Below are 15,407 nucleotides of genomic sequence, written 5' to 3' on the forward strand. Positions count from 1 at the left end.
TCAGTATTAACATATTAAGCAGGCAGTCTACTAATACTCAAGTGGACTATATACTAACCTTGACATAAATGTCTCAGGTCTAGTTCTCTCTTGTCTTCCACTATCACCATTCTTTCTTTTATTTGTATTTTTTTTAGCTCTTCTCTGTAGGACTTTTTGTCTGTAAATATACAGTCTTGTGCAAAAGTTTGGTCACCCCTCTGTGTTTGCGTAATTGCTTTGTGATTTCCTTAATAACATCTAGTATTTAATTAAACTTAGACTTATAGACAGTTAGAGCTTCACTTGAGCTCAACAACCCCTATCTGTTTCATATAAAGTAATATAAGGCCCAGTTATATAATATTAAAACACAGAGCTTGAAGTATTACAAATGCGTAGGGATGAGGTAAACTTCTGATCTCCATCCACACTCATAAGGGCTCTTAAACTGCTGCGAAATGCTCGTCTGTGTACTGTATTTCACTGTTGCTTTAACACTCTAGTGTCCTGTAATATATATGTAAATTTTCTATATGGATAGAAATACTTTGATGACATTTGCTAGCATAAGAATGTAATACTGCATCCCATAATGCAATGCTCTCAGCTTGACCTTCCATTTCCAGCGTGACGTGAAATAACAGGGTTTACAGTAGCAGCTGCTGAATTAAACATGGAATATGATGAGGACACATCACAATAACAACATTCGGCTTTTTTAAACATTTATAATGCTTGGTGTTATGTAGATGAGTACTACCGTATGTATTTTTTATTATTGGGCTTGCAACATGCTTGTGTTATTATTTCAGTAGATTGCTAATTAATTTTATAATTAAGACACTATTATCTGTGGACTATTTCATTAGGGTCCAATATAATCGGCTTCATTTTTTTATCATTTTTTTTCTAGATAACTTATCAAAAAGCTTGCTTTAATAACTTATATAATAAATTATTATCACTAATATTATTATTTTACATTCTACTGTACAGTAGTAATGGACCTGTGCTTCTGTTAAAATTTTCTCAGCTCAAAATTAACTTATATTTTGATGTATGAATGCCTTTATGATGATCCATCACATGCACATTAAACGATATTATTTTGAAAACACTAGTTCATAACTATGATTAACGTTCAACCCTCCTTTGAATTTAATAGTTTAATAATCTGTAAGCTGGCTCTCTGCAACTCTCACATGGTCACCCACTGAAGCTATGCAGGGCTGTGTCCGGTCAGTACCTGTATAGGAGACCACACGGATAATCTAGGAGGCTGCCGGAAGTGGTGTTAGTGAGGCCAGCAGGGGGTGCTCAACCTGCGGTCTGTGTGGGTCCTAACACCCCAGTATATTGATGAGGACTCTATACTGCTCAGTGAGTGCCGTCTTTTGGATGAGACTATAGGCCTACTCACACTATGCCATCTGTACCGTGCCCAGGCCCATTTCCCGGATCGTTTGAGAAGTGTGAGTGCGCTGAATTAGGCTCAAGCACGGTTCACTTAGCCGGCCCTGGCCCAGTTGGAAGAGGTGTGCCTGAGCGCGGATCACTTGGGCTTTGGCGCGGTACGCTTGTGTGTGAGTGCAAAACGCGCCAAAGCCCTAAACTGAAAGCGAGACGTGACTTTTAAGGGGCTGTTTCACATGGATTTATTAATCATTCTTACTGTTCAGTGATCGCAAACTGCCGTAGTTTATTAAAGACGCAAACCCCTCACTGCACGTCAGCTGCGCGCCTTCAGCAGACCTCCTCATTCCTGCAGCACGAGAGCTTTATGATTGTTTATGAGCGCCAAAAGTGGCGGATCTGTCCGGTTAAATATCTGACTGCGTGTCACCGCATCCCTAAGGACTGTTTGGCGAAATATTTGACTGCATGTCACTGCATATCAAACGACTGAAAGGATATAACTAGAGAAATCTCCACTGTGCTACTGGGTGAGAGCGTATGGCAAGCCGTTTAAGCATTTAAACCTTGTTCTGACTATCCATAAATATATTTAGAGATATCTCTAATTATATTTTGACTTGTCATAATTATAATTCGACTAGTCAGATTGGAAATATCTGCAAATATATTATGACTGACTAGTCATATTCCTCCATTGACTTCCATTGAAAAATATTTGCAGATATCTGTAAATGAGTCAAAAATCCAATTCAAGATATCTACAACTGTAATTGGACTGTTAGTAAACTAATTACAGATATCTTCAAATATATTAGTAAATATCTCTAAATATGACGAATTAAAGATTCGGTTCGAGCCTTATAGGCCGTACTCACACTAGGTACAGTTGCCTCGAACCGGGCCAAAGCACGCTTGTGTGTGTGTGTGTGTGTGTGTGTATGTGTGTGTGTGTGTGTATGTGTATTGCCAGCAGATTTCTCTTATATACAGTTGAAGTCAAATTTATTAGCCCTCCTGGGATTTTTTTTTTCTTCAAATATTTCCCAAGTGATGTTTAACAGAGCAAGGAATTTTTCACAGTATTTCCTATAATATATTTTTTTTTATTCTGGAAAATTGGAATTGCAAACTTTTATTTGTTTTGTTTTGGCTAGAATAAAAGTAGTTTTATTTTTTTATTATTATTATTTTAAGGTCAATATTAATAAGCAATAATTTTTTGCATAGTTAACCTAATTAACCTAGATAAATTGCCTTTAAATGTCACTTTAAGCTAGATACTACTATCTTTAAAAATATCTAGACAAATATTACTTACTGTCATCGTGGAAAAGATCAAATTAATCAGTGATTAGAAATGAGTTATTAAAACTATTATGTTTAGAAATGTGTTGAAAAAATATTTATGGTAAATAGAATTTGTGGAAAAATATAGAGGAGAGCTAATAGAATCATAGTGAATGTTAGATATTCAATGGTGTCATAATGTCTATTTTTTCTTGTTCCCTTCAGGTGCTAAATAAAAAGGAACACAGAGGTTGTGACAGTCCAGATCCAGACGCCTCATATGTCCTCACCCCTCACGCAGAGGAGAAATATCAGAAGATTAATGAAGAGTTTGACAATATGATGAGAAATCACAAAATTGTAAGCAACATTTTGTGACTGGTTTTCATCTCATCATCACTGTTATGCACACAACTAACTAACTAATCACCTTAAACCTTAAAGGGATAGTTCACCTAAAAGGGACAATTGCCATATTTTATTTAACTTCCTTTTCTTCCAAACGTGTTTGAGTTTCTATCTTATTTTGAACACAAAAGAAAATTTCTGAAAAATATTGGAAAACTGAAGCGACACGGTTAGAGCTGTCACCTCACAGCAAGAAGGTCGCTGGTTTGAGTCCTTGCTGGGGCAGCTGGCATTTTTGTGTGGAGTTTGCATGTTCTCCCCGTGTTTGCTTGGATTTCCTTTGGGTGGTCTGGTTTCCCCCACAGTCCAAAGGCATGCGCTTTAGGTGTATGGCCATGGTGTGTGTGTGTGTGTGTGTGTGTGTGTGTGTGTGTGTGTGTGTGTGTGTGTGTGTGTGTGTGAATGTGAGAGTGTATGGGTGTTTTCCAATATCGGGTTATTCCACTGTGGTGACCCCTGATAAAATAAGGGACTAAGCCCAAGGAAAATGAATGAATGAATGACTGTTGGAAAACTATGTATGTTAGTGGCTAAAAGTTTCAAAAGAAGGTAATGATTAGCACTCAATTGCTTCGTACTGTTATTATTTTTACTTTTTCTTACATTTTATGGGTGATAACAGACAAACAGACGTTTCGGCACAAAAACGTCTGTCTGTTATCACCCGTAAAATGTAAGAAAAAGTAAAAATAAAAACAGTACGAAGCAATTGAGTGCGAATCATTACCTTCTTTTGAATAATAGTAACGATCAGATTAACGCACCGAACCAAAGAAGTAACTAAAAACAAAACGCAAGCGTGCAGGACAAACTTCAGTAACTCTGCACAGTGGCTAAAAGTTTCCAACATTTTTTCCATCATTTTTTTAGGTGAACTCTACCTTTAGAAACTACATACAGTAAAGCATTGCTTTTAGTCGGTTGTGTCCAAACTCGGCCCTGGAGGACCGGTGTCCTGCATAGTTTAGCTCCAACTTGCTTCAACACACCTGCCAGGAAGTTTCTAGTATCTAGTAAGAGCTTGATTGGCTGGTTCAGGTGTGTTTGATTAGAGTTGGAGCTAAACTCTCCAGGACCGAGTTTGGACACCCCTGCTTTAAGTAAATACTCCACATTTTTGAACAGTGAAGTTTTACACAAAAAAAAAAGACTTAACTTCAGTGGGTGACCATGTGAGAGTTGCAGAGCACCTTACATTTATGTTTATTTAAGTGGATTAAACATAAATCAATTAAGATGTTCCAAAAACAACTCAAGAATTGTGCTGTTTCCGTTCATTTTAAATAAGTAGTTTGTACAAAGAGCAAACATCATTTGAGTGAAGACCTACAATAGGAAACTGATTGAAACTCTACTTTTTTGTGGGTGATGCTAATGGTCTAATCCGATTCAATGATCTATGCTAAGCTAAGCTAAAAGTGCTCCGCCAGACACAGAGATTGGCTGAATGGATTTTAAAAAAAAATGTGAAACTGTTTAACTCTAGGGGAGTTGTACAATGAGCCTGTTTTGGAAAAAGTGGAGTGTTTCTTTAAATAAAAAACACCCAATACCTTAGCCACCACATAGCAATTCTCTTATAATCACTGTTTAGAATTTAGACTAAAATACTGAATATTGACATTTTAAATGTTGTTAAATCTTCATCTTTCTCTCTATTTGTCTTTACATTAGCCAGCCACTTTGAGTCACCAGAGTTTCTCAATGCCATTGACTTTGCCCGTCACCAACCCCACCACCCTGTCCTACAGTACAAACGACTCATTGGACACCCCGGTGACCCTCAGCGGGACAAACATCCTGTCTCTGCCCTCCAACACCCTTCAGACCACCAATAGCACTGCTGGCATCGGTCAGTATGTAGTACAGTACATTATATTCAGATATTAGTAAATGCAATACTATCAACACCATGATGTCATACCAGTGTTGTGATGTGCAATGGATAAACCATGATATGATTTGAGGTTACTTGAAGTACCATGCAGTTGATGAATATGGTAATCAGTTATTATAACTAATATACAGTGGCAGACAGGGATCAAACTAGGGCTGCATGATACTGGACCATTTATTTATTTAATGCTATTAAAATAAACAGGTCAAAGATCATTTTCAGATCTAATTAATTCTTATAATAAAAAAAACATGTCAAGGTGCAAACATTTAGTCTTTAAAATACTCAGTGAGTGAAAACCTCTGCAAATATTCTGACTCTGATTGGCTGTTAGCATTTTCCTCTCTCATCTCGACTCCTGCCATTAGTGTTTATTTTTCAGCTCTGGGCTCACCTTTGAGTCGGTCCAGCCATCAGTAGAACAGCAACTACTGAGGAGGTATGGATAAAGTTAGTAAGACCCCACCTGATTGGTCAAATTTAGATAAACGCCCAATGCATAAAATAAATGTCATTATCACATAGGTCTGCGATGCATATATTGTACTATTACCGCGATACCAATACGATTCACAATGTAATACGTAGCGCTAGCTTAAACACACTGCAAGTGAAGAAAACACAAGCGAAATTTAAAACACTTTTCGAAAACATCTCCATCAGTTTGACAACACGTGCACATGCAAATTCTCACAACACATGAAAATACAGAAAAATGCTGCAAATAGCAAAGAACACAATGAATTTATATTGGGGGACCCCAAAATTTACTGAGATCTGAGGTATGACTTTTTTTGTTATTGTAACATCCTGGTCATATAGTTCCTCCTTCCTAGTGGGAAACTTTGACATTGATGTCAAAAATGCAAATTAATTTAATGCCAAAACCTTGACGTACATTTGATATTAACACATTGATGACTACCTAAATAACGACACAATAAGTAAAGATTTTGTGACCCTACAATGCATGTAAACTACATTGATGTCAAAACAACATTAAATAAACCAATTTTATGTCATTTTGACATGTTTTTATTTATTTACTTAAATATATGTGTAACCTACCGGTCCTATTACACACAACCTCATCTGAGCTGGGATCAAATCCCCGGTTCTTTGCATAGGAGTCTTTTGCTCTAACAAGGAGGCTATAGACCATGGCCTTTAGCGCCCTTCACTAGAGCAGCTTCAGAGGTCAAAGGTGTAAGGTTTACCTGCATAGCACTTTACTAGCTAGCCTCCGTTACACTCACCCCCCTAAACCTCTCTCCCATCCCGGACGAGCCCCCATGTGTAACTTACTGGTCCTATTTTACCCAACCTGTTCTGAGCTGGGATCAAACTGACAATTCATTGCATGGGGGTCGGTTGCTCTAACAAGGAGGCTAAATACCATGGCCTGTAGCGTCTGTCCCTAGAGCACCTTTTGAGGTCAGAGGATCGAGGTATACCTGCAATAAAACCAATTTGTTTGTTTGTTTGTATACTTTATTGTCCCTCACGGGGAAATTTTCTGTAGACTCACCCAGCACTTCAGCAGGTTCTGACACACTAACAATTTAAAAGAATAAATCAACATGCAAAAGAATTACACACACTATTGTTCAGTGTTCAATAGTCTGATTGACACTGGAATAAAAGAGTTCTTAAATCTGTTCCGTTTCCAACGGAAAGTTCTGTATCTTCTTCCAGAAGGTAAAAGTTCGTAAGATGGGAAGAGTACATGCGATGGGTTACTTAAAATTCTTTTAGCTTCATACAGAGTGCATTGCTCGTAGAGTGTTTGTATACTGATAAAACTTTCAGATCCTATTAGTCTTGTAGCAGTTCTGATAATATTGAAAATTTTTTATTTTAGATTTACAGAAAGATTCTGTAAGATAAAATTACCCCTTATGAGAGGTGTTTCTAATGCTGCAACTATGGGACAGTATATTTGATGCTCTCTCTTCTGTCAGCTGTTATCAGTCTTACACAATTGTTTGTCCTTTTTTGAAAGCCGTAAAAACACGATTTTCTTTTATTGTTTAAGCAAATAGTAATACAAAAAATGTATTTGTGATTCTCTCCCGTTCACTGAGCTACAACTATGACAACTTTCGCTGCAGAAATACCCGGAAATCTATCACTTATGATGAGTAGTTCCTCAAATAAAATGCTACTGAGCTCAACTCTTTAAAGGTTTTTTCTTTGCCAAAGCTTTAAATAACCATAAACAGTCAAATTAAACTCTTGCTAATATAAATGTTCATCTGTTCAGACGGTATGCCAGCTTCCTCAGAGGTCACACTTTCAAACGGAGTTCACTCCAGTCATGTGGGTATGTACTCTCTTTATGTGGTACATTACAGTACACAGTGTGTCTGACTGTTATGATAGAGTTCCACTGAGGTGCCAGTTTGTTTAAGGAACACACGGTAAAAAACGTGATTTACTTTAATGCTTGCTGCATAATTCTAGTTGCTTGAGAGATAAGATTACACACCACAAGCAAATCAGGCGAATGTTTCTTGAGAGCTGGATGCGTCTGTATATTAGACAGATTTACTGTACACATGAAAACTTCAGATTTTAATACATGAGGGCTGCTCATAAATGGCTTTGAAGGTAACAGAGAGATGAAGTCAGAGATGCTATGTTTATATGACTGTGTGTGTGTGTGTGTGTGTGTGTGTGTGTGTGTGTGTGTGTGTGTGTGTGCTTGCATTCAAGTTTGTGTGTGTACCTTGTATTTCTCATGTGTGGACCACGAATAGCAATGCCAGTATATTTTGACATTCTGAGGACATCATTTTGGTTTTTATAAGGAAAGTGCCTCATAAATCACACAGAATGTAGTATTTTGGAAATGTAACAAGGTTGATTGTGTCCTGTTAGTGTTGGGTTTAGGGGTAGGGTTGGGCTAGGGGTAAAATAAACTGTAAAGTCTGTAAAGTAAAAATTATTGTGTGTGTGTGTGTGTGTGTGTGTGTGTGTGTGTGTGTGTGTGTGTGTGTGTGTGTGTGTGTGTGTGTGTGTGTGTGTGTGTGTGTTGGTGTGTGTTAATCTTGATGTTGATTGGTGTGGGCAGGAAGGGAGGTCATGACCTCATGTGTTTAGGATAAACTGATCTCCTTATCCACTAGAAGCTTGTAAGGGCACTTGTTTGTGTTACTGAATTACTGGAGGTTAACGACAAGTGAAGCTGCATATTTGCTGTTAATTGCTGTAAAAATTATTTAGATGTGTCTGTTAATAATTAAAAAACTATAATAAATAAAAACACTGTATAATATACACTACCTGACAATAGTCTTGTCATTGATTCCAGTTGTAAGAGCAACAAATAACTTCTAGTTGATCATTTAGAAAAGTGGCAGAAGATTTTTTTTTAGATGAATCATCTGTCCCAATCATCACAAATACTGCAGAACACCTGTTGGAACCCACATAAACCCAAGAATCTGACAGAAATCAGTCAAGTTTGGTCAAGTAAAAATCATGGTTTGGATTTACATTCAGTATGGGGGTGTGTGAGAGATCTGCAGAGTGGATGGCAACATCAACAGCCTGAGGTATCAAGACATTTCTGCCGCCCATTACATTACAAACCACAGGAGAGGGCAAATTCTTCAGCAGGATAGCGCTCTTTCTCATACTTCAGCCTCCACATCAAAGCTCTTGAAAGCAAAGAAGTTCAAGGTGCTCCAGGATTGGCCAGCCCAGTCACCAGGCATGAACATTATTGAGCATGTCTGGGGTAAAATGAAGGAGGAGGCATTGAAGATGACGTCAAAGAATTTTGATGAAGTTTGGGAGTCCTGCAAGAACGCTTTCTTTGCCATTCCAGATGACTTTATTAAAAAGTTATTTGAGTCATTGCAGAGATGTATGGATGCTGTCCTCCAAGCTCATGGGAGTCATACACAATATTAATTCACCATGGATCATGCACCATGACTTTATATTCTGTACATTATTTGTTAAGTCTGTTAAGTTACAAGACTTTTGTCTAAGCAAAGTCAGACCTTACTGTCCTAATTAAATAATGAAAAATTCAAGGCATGATCATATTTTTTTTGGCAAAATAAGCGTAATCTAGAGGCCTTTGCCTTTCATATGAGTCACTTCCGATAACAAATGATCAACTAGAGTTCAAGTTATTATTTGTTGTTCCTGTAACTTGGATAGGCAACAAGACTTTTGTCAGGTAGTGTAGTTTTCTTGATGTCCCTTCTAGTGTTATTGTAGTCTAACTGACATACTATTAGTTATTAGTAGTATATTTACTGTAGTTGGTTATTATTTTTTAGATTTTTCATTTTCATTTTTTGATTTCTTTTTTTTTTTGTCATTTTTATTTCCATTTTTATTTTATTTAGCCAATTTTAAAATGTGTATTTATAGATTTGTTTAATGCTACTTGTTTTAAAACAACATAAAATATTAAACTATATATTTATAAAATATATTTAAAGTATTTTACATATTTATTTTATTTTTCTGCCGTCTCAAACTGGTCCCATCTTGATGTTTTATCTTAGCGTATTTAAAAAAGAGCCAGCATATTTAGAAATTCAGTCAACACAATAATAAATTAGTTTTATTTAACTTAACTTAATTATTACACTTTAAAAAAAGTATTTTTTGTATTTTAATATACTGTACAATGTGAAATTATAATAAGTTTTTTTTTAAATATTTCGCAAGCAATAAAAAGCAATTTAAGAAAGAGACACATTTCTAAACATAATAGTGTTAATAACTAATTTCTAATAACTGATTTCTTTTATTTTTGCCATGATAAGATAATATGACACGACACTTCTACACAGCTTAAAGTGACATTTAAAGGCTTAACTACGTACTAGGATAATTAGGCAAATAGGAAAACAATAGGAAAACAATCTTTAGGGGGCTAATAATATTGACCTTACAAGTTTTATTATAATTTTATTGTATTATTTCGATTTTAAATTGTATCTAAAAGTATAAAAGACTTTCTACAGAAGAAAATAAATCATAGAAAGCACAGGAAAATCCTTTGAAAGCACTTAGGAAATAATTATTAGGCTTGTGTATTTATTAGACTAAATCTTCAAATATATGGGAAAATTGGGTTGCAATTTATGTATAAAGTTGTAATGCTTTTTCGTTTCGTGGCTGTATTTTTATACAAAGAAAACTGCTACAGCTCAGTCAAACTTGTAATAATCTCTGTTTAACTGTCTCCTTTAGTCAATGGCTTTTCCGGCAATTCTGAAGAAAACAGTATTGGACAAGTGGTCTCTGCTAAATCGTCCACAGCGAGCCGCAAACCTGACCTGCGAGTCCTCATTCCTCCTGTCTGCAAAAGCAGCTCTTGTTCACTGGTGAGAGAGTTTGTTTTGTCCGCCATCAGCCTCACAAAAACATCCTGAAATCATTAGACAATGAGTGAATATTGACCTGTCTGATATCTTTCTTCTGCAAGCCGCCAGAGGAAGGAGATGAGCATTTGGTAAGAGGTGTTTTATTATGCTTCATTCGGAAATGCTTTGCAAAAGTGACTCGTTAATTTGGTCTTAAAAGATGCGAGAATATTAGCTTTGCTGCCTAATGTTAAAGGTACATGCTGCCATCTAGTGGTTCATTGACACATTACAGCCAAAGCCTAAACTTGCATCGACATTTACGGTAGACATTTAGCAGACGCTTTTGTACTTGCAATTGAAAGAATTTGGCCATTTAACAAGAAAAGACAAAACACAAATGGCAGTGGCGCCCCCAGAAAATAGTATAGAATATATAGAATATATTTTATATAGAATAACATAAAAAATAAGCCACCCCTAATAATAATAATAATAATAATAATAATAATAATAATAATAATATATATATATATATATATATATATATATATATATATATATATATATATATATATATATATATATATATATATATAAATTATTAGCATATTATTAGAATGATTTCTGATGGGTCTACTTTGGATACAATAAATGGAGACTTGCTGAGCAGAAAAATGTCCAAGATCTCACTGTTCAAAACCTTTTATTGCTATTGACTGCTAGTGTATCTCCACACCAATCAAGCTTGTTGTTTTCACACTCTTCTGTTTCTGTAATCCTTAGAGAACAGACAGCTCTCAGTCCAGCCAATCACTGAGCACACCTGTGGTATCTGTGGCAACACCCAGTCTGCATCCACAGGACCTCGTGTACTCATCCATGACAACATCGTTCACTACAGGTGTGTGACTCTCCTACTGTTCATCATAAACTCCTTTCTCTCTCTTTATAAAATTCAGTTTATTTCAATTCATTCCAAACTTGCATTATTGGTATGACAAATGTAATGTCAAAGCATTTGTATTGTTTACATTAAAAGAACATATGAAAACAAATCACTGTACACAGTAGTACAAATGAAAACAAGTCATAAAAATATTATTAAAAATTGTCTTTAATTATACTATAATAATAAATCATTTAAACTGTATATTTAATGATCAACATCTCTCTCAATTTAATTTAATTCAAACTTGTTTTATTGATATGACAAATATTGCAAATGTATTGCTAAAGAATTTGTATTGTTTGAATTAAAAAGAACATATTAAAACAGATTACATAGTAGTAGAGAAAATAATAATAGTATAAAATTAAAAATAACAAAAGTTAAAAATTATATAAATTAATTATAATAAATAATAAATACTATATATTTAACATTCAACATCCCCATGGGCTCTCATAATAATAATATTAATAATAATAATGGTAATGATGATGATTTTGATGATGATGATAATTGTAATAATAATAATTATATTATTATAATTTTATTTGTAATGTGCTTTTCTTAAACTTAAAGAGATGCAGTAAAATGCAACACATAAAAACAGTACAGTTTATTTTACAATTCATCCCTTACAGATTTCCCCTTGAGCAGCAAAGAGGCTGGCTCTATACATGGCTTTAGTTCACCGGACGCTTCAGTCATATCAGGCTCTTCTTGGAAACAGAGTCAACATGGCCATCCAGCATTCAGTGCTCAGAGGTGAGAGGATGACATAGAGGTGTGAGGACATAGAGGTATGCTTTAGTTTGTCCATGGGTTTCCTGCAGTCACTCATTAGTGCTAAGAGAATATGAAACCATATACAGTATATATATTTTCCTTTTTTTAAATATTTCCCTAATGATGTTTAACAGATCAAGGAAATTTTCACAGTATATCTGATAATATTTTTTCTTCTGGAGAAAGTCTTATTTGTTTTATTTTGGCTAGAATAAAAGCAGTTTTTAATTTTTTAAACACTATTTTATGGTCAAAATTATTTGCCCCTTTAAGCTATATTTTTTGATTGTCTACAGAACAAACCATCATTATACTATAACTTGTCTAGTAAACCTAATTAACCGAGTTAAGCCTTTAAATGTCACTTTAAGCTGTATAGAAGTGTCTTGAAAAATATCTAGTCAAATATTATCAGTCATTATGGCAAAGATAAACTAAATCCGTTATTAGAAATGAGTTATTAAAACTATTATGTTCAGAAATGTGTTAAAGAAATCTCTCCGTTAAACAGGAATTGGGGGGAAAATAAACAGAAAAATTTTATATATAAATATATATATATATATATATATATATATATATATATATATATATATATATATATATATATATATATATATATATATATGAGCGTACCTTCCACTGGGGGACATTTATTTACGTGTAAATGAGTGTACATTTATATTTATTTCGTTTTTTATTTGTTTCAGTAATATTGTTGACTAGTTTGTAAACTGTCTGTCTTTTGTTAGACAATTTATAAGACATACTTTGTTGACAGAGTATGGGGATCTAATTGTATTTGCTTCGTAAACATTGAATAAAAGTTAAAAATTTATATTCACATATTATTTTTGTATTCTAATTTTTAGTTACGGTACTCCCAAAATCAATCCACATAAATTCACAGATATATTACAAAAGTCTGCGCAGAAATAGCAAAAATGTCCTTAGATTACTCTTTGGCCCTAGTCATGAGCAGGCCCACCAGAATCTGCGCGTGCAGAAATCCGTGGATTTTTAGCCCATCATTGAGTCTATTTATGTTGTTGTGTAAATGTGTGTACATTTATATTTATTCAGTTTTTAAATTAATTTCAGTAATATTATTAACAAATGTAAAAGGTTCATTTGATTTATTTACTATACAGTTTATCAAGTAATACTTTTTGTCTTTTAGTAGATATATTATATGAGAGACTTGCTTTATTTACCACTTAAGTGCATCTACTTGGATTTGCAATGTAAACACTAAACAAAAGTTATTAAAGGTATTATTTTTCATTTTATATTTTAAGTTTTTAGTTATGATGCTTACAAAATCATCCTGCATAATTTTTTTTTAATTCTGTGCAAAAAAAAGGTAATAATATCCGCAGATTCTGTCGCTAGTCATGAGTTATTCTTTTGACTTTGTAATGTGTTGTTTTTGGTGAGAGCTGAGGTCTGATACTTGTCTCGGATAGAACAAAGACAAAGTCTTAGAATAGACAAAGTCAGCTTTAGTGTCAATTCACCACATATACAGTGCTCAGCATAATTGAGTACAGCCCATTTTGAAAATGAGTATTTTTACCCATTTATCAGTGAATATAGGCAATGTTTTTCAGTGCATTTAAATAAAACAGAGAATATTATTAAAATAATATTATAATCACCAAACATATTTAGAAATTGAAAGATTATACTTTAATTAAATTCAAGCAAAATATTCACAAAAAAAATTACAACCTACAAAATTTCAATTCAATTTTCCTCTTTTTTTTAGCTTCTCTTGATTTTTCCTCTTTTTAAAATTTGTATTTAATATTTTTCTATAACATATATTATTATTAAAAGATGTAAAATATTATTATTAAAAGATAGATTTGTGAGGGGTGTACTAGCATTTATGCTGAGCACTGTACAGGACATGCAGAGAATCAAAATTGCGTTACTAATACACAAATTTTATGAAGAAATTTCAATAAATACAATTGCAGATATAATATAATCTAAAGATATAAGTAAAAATAAAAATTGTAAACAATACAATTACACTTAAGAGCACATGGCAAGGAATGCAAACTAGAGTTGTGCAGATGCAAAACAGTATATAGTGCAAAAAGTACAGTATGATGCAAAACAGTATATAGTGCAAAAGCTTATAAATATAATAAAGTGACTGTGTCTTATTAATCTACAGGGAGGTAGTATGAGGTAACCAGCAGTCCAATGTTACACAAAGTGACCGATGCAGATGTATGAGTGTGTGTGTTACAGGCTACTGGTTTAGTATTAGTGCTGCATTCGAAATCGCTTACTGCACAAGTTGATGCCAATACTAAATTTGAATATACTACTCGTTCTGCATACTATGAATGTGAGTAGTGTGAATGGAATTTGGACATACTACTAAACTCGACCCTCCCAGCCTATCACAGCTGACAACACCCCGTTACGGAACACTTTTCATTTTAAAAGTGTGAAAATACACTCCTTAAATAGGGTTTTTCATGACACTTTATAGAGAAAGGGAGTTTTCACACTGTCTTTTTGTGTTTGAGTGTTTATTTCAGAACTTTTATAGACCACATTACTGGAACTGCCTAATCATGCAGATTCACTTTGTACAACATCAGGAAGAAGATCTCTTGTTATGTTCAGACTCTTCCAGTGCTCATGTCAAGGCCTTCCAACCAACACCATCTAGTGGCAACTGATCGTGAATGTGGCTTTATGGATGCTGTACCTGTAGTGCTATAATGCAAAAAGTAAAATTGTTCTCTAATAAGTAGTAGATATGTGACTTTCAAGTGCTAAGATTCTCTAGAAAATGGTTTTAGATGCTCATTTTTAACCACAGAAATGACCTCAGAATGAAAAACTCAATTTTGACCATATTTGGAAGGCTCATGAATATTAATAAGCTCTGCTCGGACACTCCATAGCACGCAATGTACTCTGAAACATACAAAATAGTCATACTTTAATTTAAAAAAAAATAATGATAATGAATTTAATAGATGCCTTCGCATCCGCTGTGTAAAATTATATGCTGGATAAGTTGGCGGTATGCTCCACTATGGCGAGACCAGATTAATAAAGGGACTAAGCCAAAAAGAAAGAAAGAAGATGCCTTCGCTGACAATCTTTTAAACTAATGTGTTGGAGAGGTTTATTTAAGAAGTTATTTATGGCACCAGATAAACCTAGTTTGCTTCAGTGTTGAAAGGAGCAGTAAACATGTCAGGCTAAATAGTTGAAATAAATAATTGACTTCTGCTGTCTTTGTTTTAAAAACACAGATTTTTATTACAACTTGAAAAGGCGGTAAAGTAGGCCACTACATTGTTCAAGTCCATAGCGT

General features: G+C 34.3%; 1 protein-coding gene and 1 long non-coding RNA gene across 3 annotated transcripts in view; one reads left to right on the plus strand and one right to left on the minus strand.

Annotated features, from left to right (window-relative positions):
* The window catches only part of LOC147843062 (uncharacterized), an 812,539-nt gene that overhangs the window by 56,843 nt on the left and 740,289 nt on the right, over positions 1-15,407 (minus strand). The window lies entirely within an intron of this gene.
* The window catches only part of mef2ab (myocyte enhancer factor 2ab), a 53,372-nt gene that overhangs the window by 35,704 nt on the left and 2,261 nt on the right, over positions 1-15,407 (plus strand). The window contains exons 3-9 of one of the 2 annotated variants that reach the window (XM_087260743.1): positions 2,911-3,045; positions 4,768-4,945; positions 7,254-7,313; positions 10,211-10,344; positions 10,446-10,472; positions 11,110-11,227; positions 11,914-12,037. In XM_087260743.1, coding sequence (XP_087116869.1) covers positions 2,911-3,045; positions 4,768-4,945; positions 7,254-7,313; positions 10,211-10,344; positions 10,446-10,472; positions 11,110-11,227; positions 11,914-12,037 — 776 coding nt within the window. The remainder of the gene's footprint in view (positions 1-2,910; positions 3,046-4,767; positions 4,946-7,253; positions 7,314-10,210; positions 10,345-10,445; positions 10,473-11,109; positions 11,228-11,913; positions 12,038-15,407) is intronic. The other variant, XM_087260744.1, reaches the window with a different exon arrangement.

Source organism: Danio rerio, chromosome 7 (genome assembly GCF_052040795.2).
Source record: "Danio rerio strain M-AB ecotype USA chromosome 7, GRCz13ab, whole genome shotgun sequence".
Classification (NCBI taxonomy): Eukaryota; Metazoa; Chordata; class Actinopteri; order Cypriniformes; family Danionidae; genus Danio; species Danio rerio.